At 42.7% G+C, this 25,497-nt stretch overlaps 1 protein-coding gene across 18 annotated transcripts in view; it reads right to left on the reverse strand.

The window, feature by feature from the left end:
- Nucleotides 1-25,497, reverse strand: part of LOC144225840 (uncharacterized) — a 31,111-nt gene that overhangs the window by 2,082 nt on the left and 3,532 nt on the right. Inside the window, exons 1-11 of one of the 18 annotated variants that reach the window (XM_077757100.1) lie at nt 19,595-19,653; nt 18,723-18,883; nt 17,982-18,055; nt 16,347-16,390; nt 15,052-15,245; nt 12,935-13,516; nt 11,543-11,760; nt 9,537-9,691; nt 7,438-7,558; nt 4,753-4,798; nt 2,976-3,017 (exon numbers count right to left, since the gene is read on the reverse strand). In XM_077757100.1, the coding sequence (XP_077613226.1) occupies nt 2,976-3,017; nt 4,753-4,798; nt 7,438-7,558; nt 9,537-9,691; nt 11,543-11,669 (491 nt within the window). In that variant the 5' untranslated portion in view covers nt 11,670-11,760; nt 12,935-13,516; nt 15,052-15,245; ... (2 more) ...; nt 18,723-18,883; nt 19,595-19,653. The other 17 variants (XM_077757101.1, XM_077757103.1, XM_077757099.1 and 14 more) reach the window with 17 other exon arrangements.

Here is a 25,497-nt window from a genome sequence, read left to right on the forward strand (position 1 = left end):
AATAAATACGCAATCTTCCACCTAATTTTACATTTATAATTATGTTCTGTTTATTTTTTCAAAATTGTACAAGCTTCAGGCTTCAGAAAACCCAGATTCTCCCTGGAGACCAGGCTCTCATCTGGAACTTAAAGAAACAGAGACTTGGATCAGCCAAGTCTCTTGCCCCACTTGGTTATCTCAGAGGCAGGGCTTGGACTTGAACCAGCGTCTAACTACAAATTCTGCCGGTCACAGGGCATGGCTTCTCAAAGTGTGGTCCGGGGACCAGCCACTTCACAACCCCTGGGAATGTGTTAGACCACAGCCTCTGGGCTGGAGCCCCTGCAATCCCTTTTAACAGCTCTCCAGGTGATTCTGATACAAGAGTTTGATAACCATTGCCATAAAACATACTAAAACCTCTGGTCTGGAAGAGCAACAAGGTCCATGGCAACCTTCACGGGAGCCCTGTGACCTCACCATCTGTCATGATTTCCTGCTATTAGAGCAGTAACTTAAGGGAGCCTCAGACATTGGCTCTCAAAAAACTTTACTCCTCTGACAATGGAATCATACCTGTTTGCTTGCTGAGACTAAAGAAATGTTAAGGATTAATGTTCTGTTCCAAACTTCTAATTAGAATATTCTGTGTATTATAATGCCAGCTTGGGGACCTGCCGGGGTCCAGAATTTCTCCCATCTTTTCAAGAGCAACTCTGGCAGTGAGGCGACATCTTGTGTCCAAATGTGGGCACTGCATGATAGTAACGGGTGGCACAAAATCAGAGTGGGGATGTTTTGGTTTTTGTTGTGTTTATTTTGTTTAGTTTGTAGCTTTTTCCCCTCCCTCTAACCCGTCACAGGCTAAAATACTTTTGTAAAAGACAAGGAAGTTTTAGCAAAATAAAGTGAAGAAAGCACACAAAATGCACAAAAGAGGTAGAATGTTTTGTTTCTGGATTTTAATCGTTGGAGATTTCCTAAGACTTCCTCTCACTTCTGTTCTCGTCTTGGGCAACAAATGCCTGCAGGCTTGCACCTATCCTCAGTATGGTGTGCACTGCACTACCTAATGCACAGGTTGTACCCCAAGATCTATTTTTGTAGAAAGGGTTTCCTTTGTCAATCTGCCAAAACACCAAAGATGCATGTCCATTCTGAACGGACCACCAAGGAGACTAAGAGATGCCTCTCACCCAATCACCTCACACTCATAAGATTTCTGATATTTATTTAAAATATTTGTTTGCGGTTTCTCTTTTGTTTTCTCCTGCTTCTTATAATGAGGAAGAGTTCACGTAGGAAAAAATTGTTCCCAAAACCATTTGTTGCTGAGTCAAACTGAAAGAATTAAACAAACAAACAACAAACTCTCTACATACATTTTTTTCTTTTCATTTCCTTTGCATTTGACATTTCAGTACCATTTACACAATACCCCCACAACAATTAAGTGGTGAGGCTTTAAAAACTCAGTACCAAATGGCTGAAAGAAAAATTAGTGGCTGATTAGAGACAAGCCAACCAGAAAGGAGGAATTCAGTCAACCTGAAAGGCAGGTATAAACATTGATTTGCATTACGAAGTGTGAAAGTCATGTCCCAAAGAATGAAAAAATTAAAACCTGAAATGACGATCAGCCATTAAGCAGTTGCCTAAAAATGTACTTGAAAAATTAAAAGGAGCAAGTTGTACGCAATCACACATGATTATTTAAGCATCAAATTTATTATGACTAATAAAAGTGATTTGAAAAAAATTTTCTTCCTAGCATCATCTCTAAAACACAAGCATTTCACAACTTTTTAATTTTGTCTTTAGAATTCTTATTTATTTAAGTAATCTCTACATCCAATGCAGGGCTCAAACCAGGGACCCTGAGATCAAGAGTCTCATTCTCTTCAAACACCCCTAGCAGTTCAACTTTTAAGTCTGTATCTTTGGAAGATGGTTGAAAGCTCTTAAGCTACTTGTTAAAAAAAAAAAGAAAACCAAACTGAGGGTTGCTGGAGGGGTTGTGAGTGGGGGGATAGGCTAAATGAGCAAGGGGCATTGAGGAGCACCCTTGCTGGGACGAGCACTGGGTGTTATATGTAGGGGATGAATCACGGAATTCTACTCCTGAAATCATTATTGCACTATATGCTAACTAACTTGGATGTAAATTTAAAAATAAAAATTTTTTAAAAATTAAAAAAAGAAAAGAAAACCACAGGCCCAAAAGGGGATCACTTAGATTAAGGTCTCAAGTCAATAAACCAAGACTTAATACATAACCTGACTACAGTATCAGCACCCCAGAAATGTAATCTTTAACCAGTCAACATGAAAATTCCCTGGTCAGCACTAGGAAATTACTGATAGACCCCTTCCATTTCCCTTGCGAGAATGATCTTGCCTAAAATAGTGGACTCTTTGCTATTAATTTCCATTGTTTCCACTCCTTCCTTACTTTAAAAATCCTTTCCTTTTCTGTAGCCCATTGGAGCTCCTGACTGCTCTCTACACGGGATGCCTGATTCACCGAGTTGATTAACAAAGCCAATTATAGCATTAAAATTTATTCCATTGAATTTTTGTTATTTAACATACTCATCTGCAATTTAAGTGCATGGAATCATAAATCAGTTGAGTGAATCTTTTTATGTTTTTTTCATCTGAAGATTTAACACATTTTGGTAGAATATTATTGCTTTTAGTTGTCAGTTGTAAACTTTAAGGAAAATCGAAATCATTATTATTCAATTACACAATTTCTGGAGAAAAGCACTTATTTCTGTTGTGAATCATTAACAAGCACCTGACAAATTTAAAATCTCAGTTTCTTAAATTTCAAAATGCAAATTGCTCACAAAAGGATCTAGCTGTGAGGATACATATTTTTCTTCCTAGCTTTCTGTGTCATCATTATAGAAATCCATGAAAACTGTATTATGATTTGAGGTCAAAGACAAAGGAATTCTCAGGGAGAGAAAATTCTTGTGGAGTTTTACCTGGCTGGTTTGGGGATGGGGAGGAGGAGGGACTGTTCTTTCCTGGAAGAAAGCAAGAATCAATAGGTCTAATCAGATCATTCTTTAGACAAAAAAAAAAAAAAAAAAAAAATGAGATTCTGGGAGTGAGGGTGCCTGAGGTTAAAGAATAGCCAATTAGTATGTTAACTCTTTATTAATTTTAACGGACCTATATTGAAAATAAGTATATGCCAAGACAATGGTAAAATTATAGACACAAATATGAATGTTAAGCCTGCATGGCTCTCTGCAGGTGCTTTGAACCAAGGCTCAAATATACAGAAAATACTGAGTACTATTTAACAAACCCACATGCTTTGTCAAATCTAAGAGAACTTCAGTTTATTAAAATGCCCTTGATTTGTAGACCCTAAGAAAACATGCTCCTAGTTAAACTGTGATGCACTTTGACTGTAAGATGCTTATCCTGCTTTCAGAAATACCATGCTTGCTATGTGCTTGCTTCTACCACAAGTACCACAGAAGTATTACCGCGTGAATGTACACAGCAACCCCATGGAAGAAGCATTATCCCAATCTTCATCATCACCACTTAACTGATGGAGAGGCTGAGCTATTGCAGGGGTAAGTACCTGGCCAAGGTCACACAGCTAGTAAGAATTGTGACCAGGGGCACCTGGGTGGCTCCGTTGGTTAAGTGTCCGACTTCAGCTCAGGTCATGATCTCGCAGTTCGTGAGTCCCAGCCCCAGATCAGGTTCCCTGATGTCAGCGCAGAGCCCGCTTCAGATCCTCACTCCCTGTCTCTCTGCCCCTACACCTCTGGTTCTCTCTTTCAAAATAAATAAATAAAAGTTAACTTAAAAAAAATGAATTGTGACAAAGCTAATAAGTGATCAAGATTAGAAGCTGTGTTTTTTTCATGTTTATTTATTTATTTTGAGAAAGAGTGAGAGACAGAAAGTGGGGGAGGCACAGAGAGAAGGAGACAGAGAATCCCAAGCAGACTCCATGCTGTCAGCGCAGAGCCTGATGCAGGGCTCAGTCTCACAAACTGCAAGATCATGACCTGAGCTGTAACCAAGAGTCAGACACTTAATGGACTGAGCCACCCAGGCGCCCCTAGAACACACACTCCCTGTACCCCCTGTCACAGGGGCCCTGACGAAGTAGCTGACAAGGAAGGAGGCACATGTGCGGGGAAAGCACAGACGGAAGGTGCAATGGGCAGACCACCCAACGGACTACAGACTGTGGGGAGGGCACAGTCTGAGTCAGGGAATCCGGGAAAGCGAATGGGTAAGTTTTTGAGGGGGTGATTGCCAATGCGAACCGTAGTGAGCATTTGCCAAGGTACGATTTGTTTGTGCTGAGACACCGCTCTTTCTTAAGGCCTCCTGTCCCCTGCTTGTAAAGTGGTGTCATAGTAAGAGCCTGGCCTCTCCTTCACCTCCACTGCATGGGGTGTCGTGGGTAGGTCTCCACCTCTCTGAGCCCACATTGCTCATTTAGAAATGCAGACCTACCGGGGCCTTGGGTGGCTCAGTCGGTTAAGCATCCCACTTTGGCTTAAGTCATGATGTCGCAGTTCATGAGTTCGAGCCCTGCGTTGGGCTCTATGCTGATGGCTCAGAGCCGGGAGGCTGCTTCAGATTCCGTGTCTCCCTCTCTCTCTGCCCCTTCCCTGCTCATGCCCTATCTCTCTCCTTCAAAATTAAACAGAAAGAAAGAAAGAAAGAAAGAAAGAAAGAAAGAAAGAAAGAAAGAAAGAAAGAAAGAAAGAAATGCAGACCTACCTTGCAAGCCTCCGTGAGGATGTCCTAAAAACAGTGAGTAAAACACCTAGTAAAATAAAGCATCCGACAGATAGCAGGTCATCAATACAGTGTAGCTAGTCATTACTTTTGATAAACACGGACACCACTAATCCCAAGAAAGTGATTTTCCCAGTCGTTAATAACACCCAACAACTTCAAAATAAATACTGACCCAGTCAGTGAAAGCCAGCAGCTTCCATCCCTGCCGTGGCCTTCAGTGCCCATATACAAGCCCAGGACCAGAAAAGAAGTAAACGCTAGACCAGACTTCAGCTTGGCTCGTGACAGGTTTGTGAAAAGAGCAAATCCCAGTGTTAACTTTGCTACCACATTTCCCTTTAACAGAGTCTTTTGTGTTTTGATTTTCTTGGATATTTATGTTGCGGACAGAATCTGTGAAATTGAAAAGGAACGAACTTCAAACCTCTATGACAAAGAAAGAAAGGAGGAAAGGAAAGGAAAGGAAAGGAAAGGAAAGGAAAGGAAAGGAAAGGAAAGGAGAAAAAAGAAAAGAAAAGAAAAGAAAGGAAAGGAAAGGAAAAGAAAAGAAAAGAAAAGAAAAGAAAAGAAAAGAAAAGAAAGCTCTTAGATCTATGCAAACAGCTCCCAGCAATCAGTATAATTTTCCTCCCTGAATGTGATGAACTTCGAATTCTATGAGGACGTGAGCATGTCTAGCAGTTATGTGGACACAATAGGTATGTCTTTTGATTGATATCAAAAGTAGTAGAAAGAGGGGCGCCTGGGTGGCTTAGNTCTTAGATCTGTGCAAACAGCTCCCAGCAATCAGTATAATTTTCCTCCCTGAATGTGATGAACTTCGAATTCTATGAGGACGTGAGCATGTCTAGCAGTTATGTGGACACAATAGGTATGTCTTTTGATTGATATCAAAAGTAGTAGAAAGAGGGGCGCCTGGGTGGCTTAGTCGGTTGAGCGTCCGACTTTCACTTAGGTCATGATCTCGCTGTTCGTGGGTTCGAGCCCCAGGTCGGGCTCTGTGCTGACTGCCAGCTCGGAGCCTGGAGCCTGTTTCAGTCTGTGACTCCCTCTCTCTCTGACCCTCCCCTGCTCATGCTGTCTCTCTCTCTCTCCTAGAAATAAATAAAACATAAAAAAAAAATTAATAAAAAAAGTAGTAGAAAGAGAGGAGGGAATCCCTGAAGAAATTTCTAGAAATAATTTGCCAGGTCCTGTTATTCCCGGGGGAAGAGGTAGTGCATGTTTCCCTACATTCTCCTCTTGTGGTCCCCGAGTGGTTATTCCATTGCACAGTCTCTGTGTTGGGCAGAGGGTGCAAGATTATCACGAACACCCAGTCACCGGCTCCGGGGCTCAGGAGAATGGAGCTCACACCTGTGCTAAGTGCCCGAAGGTCGGCCTCGCAGGTCACGCCAAGAAGGTCACCCCTGAGGCGAGGAGCATAGTCGGGGGCGGTCACATGAAGAAGGACCCAGACAGAATTCCTGTTCTGTCCACGCTGGGCTCGCACGAGGGGTCAGGGCTAAGGGTGGGAGTTAGGTGACCATGATGCTGGCCCCCGGGGCGCCGCGCCGCACAGACTCACGTGTGCATGCACACACATGCTCACAAACACGCACACACATGCTCACAAACACACACACACATGTTCACAACACACTCACAGCAGACGGGCCCACAAACACATGACCACACACATTCACAAACACACACACTCACAAGCACGCATGTTTCCAGACACCCTGCAGCCAGGGCAGCTGGCCCCGAGGCCCACCGCGCCCCCCCTCCCCCGCCGTTTTCACACTGAGAGCCCGAGTCCCCGGGAACCCTTTGCCGCCCAGCACACCTGGAAGGCCGCTCGCCACGGTCCCCTGCTCAAGACCCGGCCTTTCCTCCAGCTCTGATCAGGGGCCCGCTCCAGCCTTCCCTCCCCTTCCAGCGTGAAACTTCCCAAGCTTCAAAGTGCGCAGAACCGCCTGCGGGCCTGGAAACATGGGGGCTCCTTGGCCTACCTCCGGGGCTTCCTCTGGGTGGGTCTAGAGCGAGGTGAGGGAGCTTCGTGCCCAGCCAGCCCCCAGATGGTACTGAAGTCACTTGTTCTTTGAGCAGCACTGAACGTGCAAAGCCTTCCAGGGGCTTAGGGGAGGAGCAGCCTCTCAGGGGGGACATTCTCCAGGCACCATCCGAGCACCAACCCCACACGGGCTCCACAAGCCTTCCAGGAAGCCACGACCCAGCCCCGGGTTTCAGACCCACAGGAAGAAGGAGGTATGGAAATTCNAGAGAGACAGCGTGAGCAGAGAGGGGTCAGAGAGAGAGGGAGACACGGACTGAAGCAGGCACCAGGCTCTGAGCTGGCAGTCAGCACAGAGCCCGACGCGGGGCTCGAACCCACGAACCGCGAGATCATGACCTAAACAAAAGTTGGACGCTTAACCGACTAAGCCACCCAGGCGCCCCAATCCCGGCCTCTCTTAAGGAGAATGTTCTTCCACAATACACTGCTTTATGCAACTTGAACGTCCAATGATGCACGAATAGTGTTCATTGTGTGGCCAAATAATGGAATGCTATTCAGCCTTAAAAATGAAGGAAACCCTGTCACATGGGTGACCCTTGAGACCTTACGCTAAGTGAAACAAGCCAGACACAAAGAGGCAAATATATGATTGAAGTACCTACCACTGTCAGATCCATACAGATGGAGAGCACTCTGGTCATTGCCCAGGGATTCAGGGGATGGATGGAGTTGATGCTGCACCACAATGGAAGTGTATTTAATGCCACCAAACTCTACCTTAACCTGGTTAAAAAAGTAAAATTTATGGTGTGTTTATTTTATCACAACTCAAAGATTTTTTAAAATTTTTTTAAATGTTTATTTGCTTCAGAGAGAGAGACAGACCGTGAGCAGGGGAGAGGCTGAGAGAGAGAGAGAGAGGGAGACAGAGAATCTGACGCAGGCTCCAGGCTCTGAGCTGTCAGCACAGAGCCCAACACGGGGCTCGATCTCACCAACCGCGGGATCCTGACCTGACCCGAAGTGGGACACTCAACTGACTGAGCCACACAGGCGCCCCGGTAAAAAGATTTTTTTCAATGAAATGCTTTGGGGGGGGGGAAGTCACGGCACTGCCCACACTCAAAGCTTTGATGTGGAAAACACGCTCTGCAGGGTTCTTTTTCACAAAATCCAAAGGTCCCCACTTTTTATAGGAGTATTATTTTGCAAGAGAATCCACTCCGATTTGATTTCAATAATGAGGCTGACACAAAGTGAAATATAGTCCCTCGAAGTTTTTCCCTTGAAGAAAACTCATCAAGAACACTACCTGGTACTGGCTTTTTCTTTCTCTAATATTTGCAAAAAAAAGTCAAGCCATTGGCTACCACTAGACTTTTAGCCCACCTGACAGAAATGTCCTAAGGATATTAACAGCCATTTTCTTTCTTTTTTTTTCTTTTTAAAGATTTTGTTTTAAGTGATCTCTACGTCCAACATGGGGCTCAATCTCACAACCCTGAGATCGAGAGTCACACACGGCACAGACTGAGCCAGGCAGGTGCCCCTTAACAGCCTTTTTTAAACCAATCCACAGGTTGAGAGAGGAACAAGGAGTGTGATTTCCTACTGCAGGTGGGAAATCTCAAATGAATGGGATTTCTCCAAAAACACTTTACATCTAAGGAGTAAGGAAGCTAAACTACGTCCCAGAGAAATACTTACATCTGCCAACATTAATTACTGATATTGTCACTAAGCGCTTGCTCATGTGAGTGAATATCGCACTGCTCTTAAGAAACCTAAAGATAAAATCGTACAGAGACAAAGAGTTCCTTCCGACAGAATCTATTCTAAATTAAATCCCCCCACACTGGAGGGCCCTGTCTTACTTGTATACATCTCAGGACACAGAGACTTGGAGCCGGAAAACCTTAAGACTCTTGGTGGCTCAGTCCCAGCTTCGGCTCAGGTCATGATGTCACGGTTTGCAAGTTCGAGCCCTGGGTGGGGCTCTGCGCTGTCAGCACGGAGCCTGCTTTGGATCCTTGATCTTCTCTCTCTGCCCCTCTGCCTCTTGTTCCTCTCTCCTCTCAAAAATAAACATCTATTTAAACAAAAAAGACTCTTGGTGCAAAACGGCATTATTATGAAGTAGGAGAATCGTGGGTGAAGTGCCCTGTGGGCCAGCCACTGGCTAGCCTTGCTCATGCCTACCTTGGCCCTCTTTCCCTAACTGTGCAGAAAAAGCTAAAACCCTTCATACCTAGAAGTGGCCAGCTTCCCCTGTTCTGGCCCATGATACACAAACAGAAGTTCAGTGGCTTTTAAAAATCGATGTTTCTTGCTGTTTTCCTTCAATACTTGGCCGTCATCCTCAATTCCCTTCTCACCTTCTCTGTTCCTGGAATGCCAGCTTGGTGGTTCGAAGCATGGTAGCTGTATCGTCACGTGGGGTTGATGAGCTAAGAGTGGTAAAGTCTGGAGAGAGTCAGAATCCACCTCAACAGCCGTAGACAGCCGGCTCCCTGTCCCTGACTTTTTATCGCATGAGACAAACACACGAGAGAGAGCGCACAGTTGGCACTCCACCTTTACACGGACCGGGCACCTGTCCCCCAGAGGCTGGGAGTGTTTGAGGCTGGCTGCCAGCTCTACAGATGCTTCTAGAATGTCCTCAGCCTTTCTCAGAAATGCCCTGGAGGCATGAAACCTTCCCCGGGGAGGCGGCTCAAAGCCAAGGACTGGCTGACACGGGAATTTGCAAGCAAGCACCTGCCTTCAGTGGGTTGTCGGGATCTTCATGCTGCAGACTCCAGCTGAGCCCACATCGTCCCTTGCTTCCTTCCTTGCTGTGTCTCATGGTCTCTTCCATGGGGGCGTCTAGCAGACGTTGATGCAGGCAGCAGACTCTGTTGCCAGAAAGCGAAGTCCCTGGAAGCGAATGTAAACAGTAGCTTCTACGCTGGGTACAAGCCATACCCGTACGGGGTCAGCTGTGCCTCCCTGACGTTCACATGTGGAAGCTCTTGTACCCAGCACCTTGGAATACGACTGTTATTTGAAGAGAGTCGTTAAAGAAGTGATTAAGGTAAAATGACACCATTGGGAGGGACCTCAACCCCCATCTGACGGTAAGAGGCAACGTGACCCACAGAGAGAGCTCCCCGGGGATGAACCGGCTCGAACAAGAAGTCCCGTGAGGACTCCCATGAGAAGAGTCCTTGTCTGCAAGCCAAGGACGGAGGCCCAAGGAGAAATCAACCTTGACAACACCTTGATCTTAGACTTCCAGCCCCCAGAACTGGGGGGAAATTAATCTGCCATTATAACAGCCCTAAGCCACCTAATATGGGCAGTAACAGGAGTGACGCGCTTCACCGGGCAGCACTGCTGTTTGGTTTCTCATTTTGCTCCTGGATCCTGATCCTCCGGGTCACTTCCAGGCTGCACAATGAGTCAGTGATCCAGCTAAAATCCTTTTATTAAATTCCTTTCAGCTGAAACCCGCCGGAGGATGTAGACGTTTGTAACTAAACACCGTGGCTCATATGTCCATATGCAAAACTGATTCTATCACAAGTGGCCAGTACCGAGGTGATGTGTAAGTGCAGCAGCAGGTGGGAAGCAAACCACATTAGGAAGCCATAAATTAATTGACGTTGTGCAAAATGTATTTATTTGACAAATGCTATTAAGTGTCTTTACATACCAGGGATTGGTGGAATTGGTGAGTATTTCTGTCTTTAAATTCCTATTCATCTCCTACTGCTTTTGTAAAATACTACATATAATAGTATTTAAGATCTATAAAATGTGTGCATTGTAGTAAGAGCTATAATATGCTATTAAATCATTTTAAGTCTTTGGTTATTGAAGTGAAATCTTAAATGGACCTGAATGAGTTTAAGCCAAGTGACGTTTGATATTTGCCTTTAGAGGAACTTACTGGGTAGCAAATGCCAGCTTTCTACCCTTTGAGATCATTGATATGAGAAAAGGGTGCCTTCCTCTGGTGCTAAGTCACATCATGAGCAACGGGATGTAGAGAGGCCTTTGAAAGCTATGACTTTATTAGGATTCTGATTTACCTTGTGGGCTATTTATCTTGCTTCCAAAGCTCGTTTATTAACTTATGATTCCAATAAGGCCCCATCTTAGGGGGAAAAGACGGCCATCAACCCGTCAGCTCTGCCCCATCCTGAAGTGCAGGGTTTCGGTGAGGAAGCACATTTCCCGTAACCATAGTGAAAATGCTTCAAATCATAAAGTTAAACAAAAATCAAAATGGCTGCACAAATGCTTCAGCTAAGCTCGCTTTTGAAGCAACCTTTTTTCTCTGATCTATGAACCTCGGGTCCTCCCCTTCTTAGCCTCTGGAACCCAGTACCACCCTGAAAACAACTCAAGGGGCTGCCAGTGCACCCACGTGGTTCCTGCGGAAATGGGCTAGACCCTGTATTTCTCTGTGAAAACCCCCAACCCCTTCCTCCCGGAAGGCTGGCAGTTTTTTGAAGACCATAGCCTGCCAAAGACCATCCTTTGCCCAGCAAAACAATAAAGCTATACTGTTCCTCTTTATCCCAAACTCTGCCTTCATGTTATATTTTGGCTCCGAAGCACAGAGGTCGCTTTTCGACAGCAGTATCAAAGGGATGTCTGTCAAGTAGATTAAACGCTGATGCCTACTTTCCCAACCCAGCTCACAAGCAGAGGACATTTATTTTTTTGTCTAATTACAAAACAGCATTTTTATCAAAATGAATGTTATGGCATTTGTCATACCCAACTGATACGAAGAGTTCAACAGAAGTGCTCTGTTGGAGGGAAACACGTCTGGAATCCGACATTCTCTGAGAGCAGATGTCCTGAGCTGGGACATTTCCTCATGGTCTTTCTTTATCCTGATCATCTTCAGAGATGACCCGATGTCAGGTGTCTCTTTATCCCAGGTCTGTTGGACAGAGATGCCCTCAGTTTGGTGCTAAGTATCTTTTTGTTTGCTGATAATTAGAAAATTATTTTGGAGGATTATTCTCTTCATAACTGTTTTTCTAAACGAGGAGTTTGCAAATGACAGGAGCCAAGCCCCTCCCACTGCCTGTTTCTGTAAATAAACTTTTATTGGAAAATATGTACACCCAATTGTCTCTGTGTGTCTCCAGCTGCTATCTTGTCATAGCAGCAGAGTTTGACTATTTGGGACAGACTGCATGGCCTGGAAAGCCTAAAACATTTACTATCTGCCTTACGCAGAAAAAAATCACCAACGCCGGATCTAAATCATGAAAAGACTGAACAGATAACTTAGACTAGTATAAGTAAAGCATATAATACTATGTTTGAATTTGAAACAAATAATATAAAACTTAATGGATTTAGGGGCACCTGGGTGGCTCAGTCGGTTGAGCATCCGACTTCGGCTCAGGTCATGATCTCACCAATTAGGAGTTCAAGCCCCGCATCAGGCTCTGTGCTGACAGCTCAGAGCCTGGAGCCTGTCTCAAATTCTGTGTCTCCTTCCCTCTCTGCCCCTCCCCTACTCATGCTCTGTCTCTCTCTGTCTCTCAAAAATAAATAAACATTAAAAAAATAATAAATTTTTAAAATTAAATAAATAAAACAATGCATTTGTATGCTATTTCTTTCCTGTTCTTCTTTTAACCTCTATAGTTTTCAAATATTGTACAATAAAAATGTAGACATTCTGTTAACAGGAAAAATTTTAATATAATTTATTTACTACCCATGACATGGCATCATGTTATTTGAAGTTAGATTGGAAAGCTGTGTATCGAAAATCTTTAGGCAACAACTCAAAACATTTCTTAAAAGAGGACCAATAATAATCCCATAGTGGAAATAAAATGAAATCAGAAGTCACTGTGGGTAATTGGTACACAGATCTAGAGGTTGAAGGACTTTTCAGAGAGATGCGTTAACTCTGAAAAAAAACTATCTTATTTAATCCCTACGTCACGTTGGCTGATATAAAAGAATTACATTTCCTGTATCAATCAATCGACACAAGTTCGGACAAAACGCAAGAAGAAATGAGAGCCGGGTGAACTGAGGTGTCTGCACACCTAGAAAGTTGAATGCTGGACTGTCATAGAAGAGAGCCGGTGGGGTTATAGTAAGGCCACCAGAATTGGAGAGAAGTTCTGGGTGACTTACCGTGGATGAAACCAGCAACGGTGGCCTCTGGAATCAAGGTGAAGGGCTGGCTCCCTTGTGTAGGGACAGGTGGCATCAGGCAGCTGGGGGCGAACGGCACCTCATAACAGGAGTACAGAATAAACCCGGGGAGAAGGTAGAAAGAGGTATTTTCCAAATCCCTTCAAAGGAAAATCTCCAGGAAACACAGAGCTGATCAGTGCCATCTTGGAATACCCACTGAATTGAGGCCAACCTCCAGCTGCCGTGATCAGGAAGAGGGTGTGTTGGAAATCTACTACTGAGGACAGGAATCTAGCCTCACCAGGTAATCTCCCACGGGGCAGGGCTCTCAGAGGCCCGCAGGAGGCGCCACCAGTTGTGATATGCAGGGCTCGAGGGCAGCAGTCTGGGTGCGTGAAGATCAGGATTCAGTGCACACTGGGGAAGGGGGAACATCTGGAGGAGTGTGAAACTCTGCAGTGCAGGAGGGCCTTATCCACCACTTACCAGAAGTGCCTTGCTCAGAATTCACTCTCAATAGCCATCTACTGAATTAGGTTACATTGGAATCAATCTTTGCCACTTATGCTGTGAAAATACCTGAATTCAAAACAAAGCAAGACATGTGTCGATATTTAAGGATAGTAAACCTTTTCTGAATGATGAAGCTAGAAACAAGAAAATCTTACATTTCCTTTTCACAGTTTGTTTATTCATTCAACAAATATATATTAGGTACCCGCTTGCGCCAGGAATGCCAGCCATGCACTACAGATGAAGTAGTGAGTGATCTCTGTCTGAATACACTTACAGTCTTGCCAGAGAAACAAAGTATTCTAATACAAGGATATAATTCATATAATAATAATATATAATAATAGGGGCACCTGGGTGGCTCAGTGTGTTAAGCGTCCAATGTCAGCTCAGCAATTCAAGAGTTCAAGCCCTGAGTTGGGTTCAATGCTGACAGCTCAGAGTCTAGAGCCTACTTCGGATTCTGTGTCTTCCTCTTCTCTGCCCCTTCCCCACTCATACTCTGCCTCTATCTCTCAAAAATAAAGCATTAAAAAATAAAAATAATAATATATAATTTTATATNTTTATTTGTCATATATTAATACGTAATAATTATTTGTGTTATTATATGTTATAATTCATATGATAATACAATTCATATAATAATAATATAATAGTAAACATGTAGGCTTATCAAACCCATAGCTCTCTAAGCAGTCTTTGAAATGCTATTAAGTACAGACAGTCTTGGGCACCTGGGTGGCTCAGTCAGTTGAGCATCTGACCCTTGATTCCCACTCAAGTCATGATCCCAGGGTCGTGGGATCGAGCCCCATGTCAGGCTCTGCACTGAATGTGGAGCCTGCTTAAGATTCTTTCTCTCTCTCCCTGTACAGATACTTTACCTATATTCCATAAGTACTGTTGCGTATATCTCTGTTCTAGGAAACTGTACCACTTGAGATATAGCCTATGCTTTTCACAGCTGCCAACAGCTGGGCACAATATCCTATATGGCGGAATTCTCTCGTTTATCATATAAATCAATGATCGTAATGATGTTACATCTTTGTAAATTTGTCAGTAAATTTACATGTGTGTGTTTAGGGACTATTCAGCAAATATGTGCCTTTGCTTCCTCGGGGAGTTTAAAATGTGTAGCAGCATCAGAAATCACCGCAAGCTGTGTTCAGAGGCTAAAAATGGTATTTGCTTAATTTTGCAGATGCCAAGATTCTGAGCCAAATTATTCTGATACTGATTCCTAGAGTTTGAGGAAGGATAAACCACCACCTTCCTTTTTATAGCCAGAGAAAGGTTCAGATTTCACTCTAAGTGGGCCCCATCTGCGGTTTCTTCTGCGTTCAATGTTCTCTTTTCCAAGCACTTAAATCCTGTCTGGAGAAAAGGAGCCCCGTGATGTCACTTTAAATACACTTGTAATCCACCCTCTCTCGTTTGGGATTGTCATCGGCTCTACCTAGAAACGTGGCTAGAAGTACTCCAACTTACCGCCTTCCTGTTACACACTAGGCTCGGCCTAAGAGACAGAACATTTGAACTTAAATGCAAACATTTGTATTTCACTCTCAACCACTTTACCCAACCTGATGCCTTACCCTGGATGGTGCCTGGAACAATAAACCGCAATCCTGTGCAATCTCCCATGCGGGAGGGACACGGATTTTTGTCAGTGTACTGGTCAGTGCATCAGCTTGTCTTCAGGCTGGCCCAGCGGGGGAAGCATGAGTCGACCCATCTGGGAAGTGAGAGGCAAAGCCAGGAGATTCTCCTTGAAGCTGACAAAACCGTCCTGTCCCCGACACAGGTAAATTAGAACCAAAATCTGGAGTTTTAGTTCAAACAATACACTCCTTTTTACAATCTGACTCCACTGATAAGACTTCAATTTAAATGAGTCTTTGGGTTTGCCCATCTGTGGAATAAGGAAAAGCGTAGCCTAAGCTGTAGACAATTCCACATTTGTGCTGAAAGAAAGTCATGGTTCTTCCGATGTGGACTGTACATTATGATTGAATAGATGCGGTACTGAGGGCAGACTTCTCCAGCGAAAACGGTTTTTACGGGATGACATAAATGTACCAGATTCATCAACTTGTGTCTGCCAAAAGTGGTCAGACTAATTATTTTGGTGTTTACAGAGGATTGGATTTTTCAACTTTTTTTCCAACTCTTTCTTTTGGTATCATATAAACATGGCCTATGATGAATATTTATGAGTCACTTAATGACTAACGATATCAAATGGCCTTCAACTACTGACATATTTAACTTTTGCTTCTTTAACCACAGTGTGTATGCATTGATGGAGGTGGAGTCAAGGAATGAGAGAGTCACAGAGTTCCCCATCACAGAGGTAACTGGGCAAATACCCATGTTCTGGAAACATGCAATCTTTCCTAAGCAATCTAGAGTGGAATCAAAAAGTCTTCCTTCACAAATCATCTACTTATAGGAGAATTCAAAATAGTATATGGAGATTTTCCCTTGTCCAAGCAATGGCACTTAATCCCCACCCCACCTCTTGAGGACAGGCTAGACATAATGGCTCGTTCCCAAATAATAGAGTAGAGAAAGGGTAGAACAGTGATTCTGAAGTGGACAGACCTAGCCAACACCTCCGTAAGCAAGTGACGAAGGTTCACACCGTTCTGCGGCGTCATGTGGATGTGATGTAGTCCCTGATATCATGTGACAAGAGGAAAACTTCCTTCCTGTGGTTGGTCTTCATTCCTAAAGCCCATAGCTCCCATCTCACCATGAGAAAAACATCAGGCAAGCCCAGACTGGCTCTTACTTCTCAAGACTGTCCAGGTTATAAGAGAGAGGGAAAGAAAGAATTGTCACAGACCAGGGGAGATAAGGAATGTGACGATTAAATGCAACACCGTACCATCTATTGGATCCTGGAACAAAAAGAAGACGTTCATAAAAAACCTGGAAAAATCCAAATAAAGGGTGGAATTACATTAATAGCAATGTACTAATGTTAATTTCCTAGTTTTGATGAGTGATTGGTGATGGGGGAAGCTAGTGAGCGGGACGGACACAGGCCGTCTGTACTATCTTTGCAGCTTGTCTGCAAATCTAAAATCATTCTAAAATAAAAAGGTTATTTTTTAAAGTCTGCTGGTAAAGAACTTGAATTTGTAATTGAGAAATAGCAAGATAAAAAGGAAAATCACGTAACATTAGCTGTTCGTAATTAACATAAGGAAAACACAGACTGAAAATTTGAAAGTATGACCAGGTTGCTAAAAACCGAAAAATATCTGGTTCATTACTTTTCAGCACAATTATAAGGGAGTGACATCTGTCATGAGCTTATTACAGTGCTCAGCACTTTTTCTATTTTTCTTTCAGTAATACTCAAGGACATTAAATTTTTAAAAAAAGATTTTCTCTTTTCTTCATTCTGGATTTTTTTTTAATGGCCTCAGTGAAGTAGAACATTGTTGTCACAACCATTTCCACTGTCCCTGTGGCTCTGTGGCTTCCCAGTACCCATTCCATCTTATTTCGATAATTGTTCCTCAACTGTTTTGGGACCCCCACTGAACAGTGTCTAGTAAGACTGTGAATCAGATTGTAAAGTGCCCTGGCCAAGGCAGGACATATGTCCAAAGTTAGGACAATGCGACTGTCCGCCTAGCATCTGAAATCTGAACAGAGGGACATAACATATGCCACTTTGTCATTTCAGTAGCTGGGTTCTCATAAGTCTGCTACCTAGACTACTTGAATTCCCCTGATTCTGTTTCCTACTCTGGTTCTCCAATCTTCCATCACTAAACGAGCTCTCCCATATTCCCCCAAACAAAACTATTTCTCCCACAGGCCTCTTACAGAGCCAGCCATTCACACTGTTCCTCAGGAATGTTCTGGAACGTGCCCATTTTAAGTCAATACTTGGAAGTGCAGTGACTAAGTTGTTCAGCTGAGCGGCCAGATGAAATCACACTACATTCAACATTTGCCATTAATGTCAAAATATTCTCTTCTGTGTGTTAAATCATCACAGCACAACTTCCTGATACAGTTTAGAATTCTTTTTTTGTTTTGTTAGGCCTTGTGCAAGTTAAGAATTAGCTGGTCAGCTGGAGAACTTTGAACTCTGACTGAATATTTGATGATATTAAGGAATAACGATTACTTTTTTAGAGGCGATAATGATATGGTCATGTTATTTTTTTTTCATAAAGAGTCATGCCTTTGGAAATTCACACTACAGTGTTTGTTCACAAAATAAATGACTGAAATTTGCTTCAAAATAACTTAGGAACAGAGAAGAGTGGGTGAGGGTAGAGAAACATGCCAATAATTATCGACTCTGGGTGGTGAATACATAGCTGTTTTCTCTTCCATACTATTTTTCTACTTTAGAATGTTTGGCGTTTTCATTAAGTTACAAAAATGATAAAACAATGGCTGATCATATCTGAATTATGCATTCTTATTATTATAATTACTATTAATAGAAGAATTTCGTGAGGTGTATTTATTGAAAAATAATTAGAATCATGCATACCGAGAATTGTCACTCCTTAAATCCTCTGTCAATCTTGCCCATCACAGACCAGGGTACAAAGAATACTAAGTATCCTAAGGGAAGAAAGAGAAAGTTGCAATGAATTTTCCCTTCTTCCTCCAAAGGGATACATTTTTAACTTCTTGTAACTATGAAAATCTGGATCTGAGTCTAAATTCCTAATTTTATGATTTGACGTAACGGTTAGGAAATAAATCTACTTATGAGAAAAACACCCAAAGAACTCAAATTTCACCAAAGGCATTTGGGTCCTAAATTAATTTGTATAAACAGTACCTTTTAAGAGATCTGTTTGACATAACATTTCCATTTCAGTAACTTCAATTTGGAGATAGTAGCTAATTAGGAGCTGCCATTGTTGTTTTATTTTGTTCTTTGACTTTCGAACCTAGAAGAGTTTTTTCTATGCTTTCTGATATGCAAAGAAGCAAGATTAGAAGGACGTCTATGGCCATGGCATTTGGATTAGCCAAACCCCTAGAAAAGCTACACTGCTCAAGGATTATCATTCCCATAAATTCCATGCGTACGTACTAGCACCGGCATCGCAGAATACTAAGCAAAAGTTTGTCTCATCCATACCTTGCCACTTTTTGCCCAGATTCAAACCTAAACTTGACGTCTGTCCCATCTTCCCTTTTGGTCTGCTCTCAATGTTTTAAGATTTCAGGGTTGTAATTATTTATTGAGTTAGGTAAGTGCATTGAAATAATGGCCCACCTTGCATGGGTCCCCCGCTCCACTTCCTCTATCACCAAAGGCTTTGTCCAGGGAGTCCAGTGAATTCCTAGCACAGGGAAGTCACAACATGGGCTCCTGTGTGCTCATTTTAAATTTCTAGTTCTTCTTCATTTCTCTTATCTGAGTATTTCCTTTTCTTTCTGAAAAACCAAGCTATGCATTTTAAAGTATTTTGGTTAATTTTACCTAGAAATATTAGGTATGATGGGAAGGTTTTTATATTAGCTTATCCACTGTCTTTCTAGAAATCATGGTCTGATAGAGGTGTGTGTCTGTCTCTCCCCCGAAACTAGGAGCTCCATGGAGCCTAGCGCCATGTTTTCTTTATTCTTCTCTACCAGCTCACAACAGGAAGCTAGAATATGGTCATTGTCCAGTAGTAAATGTTGAATGAAGCGGTAAGTTGATTTTCTTTTGGGTGACATAGGAAATGTTAATCATCTTTTTTTTTAATTGTCAACCACATCACAAAACATGGGAGCTTGAATTGACCCCACCGTTCCAAAAGACTCAACGCTCAAGGATTAGATCTCCCATGAATTCCAAATTTGATATCAGCATTGGATTCACAAAATGCTAAGCAAAATCAGTTTCTGTTATACCTAGCCTCTTTTTGCCCAAATTAAAATATGGAGGAATAATTTCAAGAATAATGAATATCATTTAGAAACTACCCACTTCAAGTGAAAGAACATTACAAAAGCTTGAAGGGCATCTTATAGTCTTTCTCTAACTATGTCCCTCCCTTTCCTCGACAAGGTACCCACTATCTTGACATTTAAATTTTTCTTTATGGTTTTACCACTGTGTCTCCCTATATAAAATATCCACATTTGAAAAACTGAACTTACCCCTATGAAGACAAGCCAATATTTCCCATGCCATCCAAAATTTCTTAATATAATAAAACTTAGGATCTCTGGACCATAGTCTGAACTGAGCTACCCTGTGATCTTCTAACACCCCTTTCTAGGAAGCCAGTGGGCAAACTCATGCATGAAACCTGAGAAGTATAGGGCTGTAGGCATTTGGCAAAGCTGCAATATAGACCAGCTACTGATATCTAGGGGAAATGTGGTCAGATCAAGTGGGTTTCTTAGTGCATACTGCTTTGAAGCTCACATCAGCCTACCAACATCTCTCAGAGATAAATCTGAACAGGACTTCCATGTGGTGAAATGAATGTCTTAACTGTTCCAGACAAGAAAGCATGCAGAGGGTTACAGGGACTTTATCAAGAAAGCCAAAGACAGATAAAAGTCTTGGCCAGGTGAAACTTACTGTGTCTTAGGTTAAGAAAAAGGACACAATGGAGGCACCTGGTGGCTCAGTCTGAGCATCTGACTCTTGATTTCGGTTCGGGTCATGATCTCATGATCATGAGATCCAGCCCTCCATCGGGTTCCGTGCGGGGCATTGAGCCTGCATAAGATTCTCTGTCTCCTTCTCCCTCTGTCCTTCCCCCACTCACTCACACTCTCATGCTCTCTCCCAAAAACAAAAACAAAACAAAAAGAAACAGACATGTTGGCTCCTGAGAGATACCAGTGAAAAAAAGTCTTTTGAGTCACGTGCCCTAATCTATACTGGTCACCATTTTCTTGGTGCCCAGTTATAATCCTGGGATCTCTATTTACTACGATTCCCCAAGACCCCTCTTCTGTTGTTCGATTTTGAGAGTAGTGGTAAATTTCCAAAACCTTGAATGATTGAAAATATTCTTGTTTCTTTGGGAATGAATTTGAGGGAGGAGTTCATCTCCTTCTGAATTTCAAAGATATCTTTCCATTGTCCCCTTGCTTCAAGTATTCTGTTGAGAAATCCAAACTCATCCTGATTCTTTATAGAGGGCCTGATGTTACATATCTCCAGCCAGAGCAGAGAAACGTCTGCTCTGTACTCAGTGTTCAGAAAGTTCATAAGGATATCTTTGTCTACCTTAACTTCTGTGCTCCACACTCAGAGAAAGTTTCCAATATGAAAAGTTATGTCTTTCCATTTGAGATATTTTCTGAGCTATTTTATTGATGGTTTTACCCCTCCATGTTTTTTTATGTTCTCTCTTTCTGAAACTCCTATTATTCAGTTGTTAGACATCTTAGATACATCCTCAAATTTTCTTGTATACAACCTATTTCTACTTCTTTCTCCTCCTTACTCCATTTTGCCTTGTTTTAGTTTTTATATGATTTTAAGTTTTGCAGTAGGATCTCTGTCCCATATTTCCTTTCCTTTTCTTTCCTTTTTCCCTAAGCCTTTAAAAAATGTAAAGCAGTTCTTAGCTTGTGGGCTGTATACAAAGAAGCCACAGGCAAGATTTAGCCTGCAGGCTGTAGTCTACTGGCCCCTGATCTAGACATCTTTTTTTGAGAGAGACAGAGAGAGTGTGAGCAGGGGAAGGGCAGAGATAGAGGGAGAGAGAGAATCCCAAGCAGGCTCCTCTCAGCCAGGGCACAGAGCCCAACACTTGAACTCATGAAACCGTGAGATCATGACCTGAGCCACAGTCGGATATTTAGCCAACCTTGCCACCCAGGTGCCCCTAGGCAACATCTTTAATATGAAAGATAGAGAACAATCAACAGAACAATAAATAGAGCTAGGCCCTATAGGTTTAGGATGTTAAGACTAACAGGAAAAAAAGCTTTTTCCAGGGACCTGTTTCTCCCTAATGAACTATTGTTTCTTTTCAGACCCCACTAACAAATCCACTAGCCATCTCTGCAGAGACCTGAACTAACAGAAATGAAGGTCACCAATATGGCTCCAGCCCACGAATGAGCGAAGTCCTGCAGTCCTTATCCAAGACAAAAGCTCAAGACCCTATCCAGTTCATACCGGCTCCCAGATCCTGTACACAGCCCTCTCCTAGTCCTAAAATGACTTCCTGAAACCAGGGGCTGCATTTTGCCTCATTTGAATGTTAAGTCTTTACACCAAGGTGAATGTGGGATGTATGTTACACGTATGTTTGCTCAACGTGCATGTTCCATCCTTCCTCATTAATAGTCATAAGCTCCCCTGCCCTTTTCATCAGTATGTATATAATCCCAATCCCTGTGATTATAAAAACTTGTTCTGATCTCAGGTGGGTGAGACAGATTTGAGCCAGACTCCTGTCCCTTCATTTGGCTGGCTCTTGAACAAACCCCTTCTTCACAGTGCACTCGGTGTCCTAATGATAGGTTTTGCTGAGCAAACGAACTGGTGTTTGGTTACATACATAGCACCCTGCCTTTCCAGTTCTGGTAACCATTCCTTTCCCTCAATTTTTCATTCTAGGAACAACTACAGTCCAAAAAGCAGTTGGTCTCTAATTACTGTACTTTCACTTGTGGTTCTTCTACAACCACACCTTTATAAACAGTCCCTTGGCATCTGATCATCTTACTTTGAGTGTGCATTCCTGTCGGCATCCTGATAAATACAGTCAACGTAGTACCCACTACTGGTACAAAAATCTGTATTAGTTTCCTGTTGCTGCTGTAACAAAGGACCGTTAATTTAAAGGCTTAAAACAACACAATTTACTCTCTTACAGTTCCCAGTGAGAAGTCTAAAATTGAGGTGTCCCAGGACCATTGCTGGAGGTTTCAGGGTAGAATTCATTCCTTTGCTCTTCTTGGCCTCCGGGGGCCATCTGCGTTCCCTGGCTTATGCCCCTTCCTGTGTCACTGCAGTCTCTCGCTTCCTTTGTCGTGTCTCCTGCTACTCACTCTGACCCTCCTGTGTCCCTACTGTAAGGACCTTTGTGACTACATTGGACGCACCCAGATAATAAAGGACAATCTCTCCAACTCTAGATCCTTAACTTCAGGACATTTACAAAGGAACTCCATAGCAACAAGTAGATTAATGTTGGATTGAATAACTGAGGACCGTAGCCCAGCCAATTTTACCCATAAATTTATAATCACATAGTTCCAGAAAACTCAGAACTGGATTCTGGAGTTGGGAGGAACTCGGTCATATATTTGAAGAATGCAAGGATTCTTTTCTTATCTGGGCAGAAATGGGACACAGGTGATCTGAAAGTGTAAAAGGATCAGGATTACTCAAATCGTCATGGTAGGTGGATTCCATGGTCTGCAGATGGAGGGCAAGGTACCAGGACATCAAGTGTCTGTGTGACTATAGACATGGGGCTGATGATAAAGATCTCCCAACAGCCAGAGAGCGTAATGGCCAGAAATGGAAACTAAACAATAGAAACACAAATTCCAATTTGAACATGAACATGAATATGAGAACACAATTAAGAGCCTTCACAGGGAAGAACCTGAAAGTCCTCTGTGGTGACTTTGACTGAGCCCCTTAATCCCAATCACAGAGCAGACACAGCTACTCTATAACTAAGCCAGAGTGCACTTGCAATATTAGCAGAATTATTGTTCCAAGCACATGCTTGACCTTTTCAGGGCTCTTTTGCTAAAATAAAGGCTCTGTTTGGGAAAAGCCGGAATATGAATCATAGAATGGGGACATTTGAGCAGAAATGGGTGAAGTTAAAAGCACATCTTTCAACTCCACTGAACTTCCCTTCTCTCCCTCCACCTCCCCCATTCTGAGGATAACTCCTCCTCTGCCTTCCAATATGCAAACCAATATGGATTCTTCTCAGAACACACACCCCCTGCCTCTCATTGCCTCTAAGCCTTTATGAGTTACACTCTTATGAGTTACCCTTATGCATTACACCCTCTAGTATCAAGATGTGAAGAGAAATGAGGCCTGCTCTAGAAAGAGGTAATGTGTGTACCAAAGGGTTAAAAAAGATTTAGCCAAACTTATTGACAGGGCCTGGGGCATACCTGGAAGGGTAGTCTAAAAATGTAACAATCAGCCTGTCTGAGTTCATTGACAGGGGTGCAATCTCATCTAGTATCTGGGAGTTACCGGGATGGTTTGAGCCTCTGTGAATAATAGTAAAAGTCTGTTCTGTTGGCTCATTGAAAGCGTAAACTTAGTGATAGCCTATAGTTAATAATGTCAAAATGTGAGGACATCACCAGAACTCTGAATAGAAGGAATCTGGAGGTTTTTATAAATGGGTATTTCCTATGATTCTATTAGGGACAATTTGCTAGCCATCCTTATGAGCCATCCTGAAGAAATTCCACTACCAAGACATGAAATGCATTGCCAAAGGGACCGGCTGCATCTTTGAAGAGCCCTCTGGCTCTGTAGGCAGTGATAATAGTGGGAAATATTACAATGGGATTGGTTTACCTGAAACAATGGGGTTCTAGAATGATAGGGCCCAGGTGACAGTCCCTATCAGAGAACAGCTGGAGAGCATTGTCTGGTCTATGAATGAAGCCACATGTTACACAGGCCACAGCCAGAAGTGGCTGGGTTCCATCAAAGGGAAGCAGCTTTGGACCACCTGGAGCAGCGATCTTTGGGGACATGAAAACCTATACCCATCAGCCCACAGCTTAGAGCTTCCCATTCCGTCCACATCTAACCCATTTTATTGTTTCTTGAGACAACACACTTAGAACCATAACATTTTCATTCCTTGATCGCAGGACCCACACCACTGAAAGATACAACCAAAACCCTTGGAACAAGAAATCCTAGCCTCTAAGTACTGCCACTAATAGTTGCCAGTACCTGACTCAGTAAGACAACTGTAGGTGCAGGTATATATCTGGCAGCTCCCTTCACCTATGCTTACAGACCCAGCAGAGACTCCCAACATGGAACCAAAAATCTCCAGAGAAACCCTGGTGCTGTGAGCTTGGCAAATTACAGGGGGTGGAAAGAAAGGAAATGACAGCTCTGTGTAGCTTTTTCAAGCAATGAATCTCACTTGGTGCCTCTCCTGCATACCCCAATCTAATCTAATCTACTTCTATTCACGGACTGTCTCCTACATATCTAAACTAAAGCCTCCATAAATCTCCTCTGCTCTCTGTTCATTTTTCCAGACTCCAAGTTTATGTCTCTGTTGTATCCTAGACTCACATCTAAGATTTGCTGCATGCTTTTGCCTTTTCTGGTTATGACTTTGGCTTCCTTTCTTTCTCTCTCTTTTCTTTCCTTTTCTCCCTTTCTCGCTCTCTCTCCCCACCCCCACCTTTCTTTTTCTTCCTTCCCTCCTTCCTTCCTTTCTTCCTTCTTTCCTCCTTCCTTCTCCCTCTCCCTCTTTCCCTCCCTTTCTTTCTTTCCTTCCTTCCTCCCTCCCTCCCTCCCTCTTTTCTTTCTTTCTTTCTTTCTTTCTTTCTTTCTTTCTTTCTTTCTTTCTTTCTTTCTTTCTCTCTCTCTCTTTCTTTCTTTCTTTTCTTTTCATGTAACTTAGGATGTCTGTTCAAGCTGATTTATGAGCTACTATCCCTGTCAGGTCTACCCGACAGACACCAGAATGTGTGCTCTATGCATGGATGATAACACACCTACTGGGCACATTTCAACCCAACTGGAAGGACTCAGACTATGTGAGCAATACTATACAGTCCAAAGAATATCATAAATAGAATCAGAAAACACAAGAATAAGGCATAACTGTGTGAGTTTATGTCTGTATAAACTTGAGTAAGTTACTAAAAATCCTGAGCTTTAGTTCTCCTGTTTCTAAAATGAAGCTGAACACTGATGAGAACTACCTTATAACTGAATTTCATAAGAATTAAATAAAATGAGAAAGTACTCAGTCTTTTTATGTTTGTATACATAGCAAACATTCTAAAAGAAACTGTTATTATCTCTGTATTTCTCTGCAATACACATGAAATAGTTTCCATTAGGACAC

This window comes from Crocuta crocuta, unplaced genomic scaffold (genome assembly GCF_008692635.1).
Source record: "Crocuta crocuta isolate KB4526 unplaced genomic scaffold, BGI_CrCroc_1.0 scaffold465, whole genome shotgun sequence".
Lineage (NCBI taxonomy): Eukaryota > Metazoa > Chordata > Mammalia > Carnivora > Hyaenidae > Crocuta > Crocuta crocuta.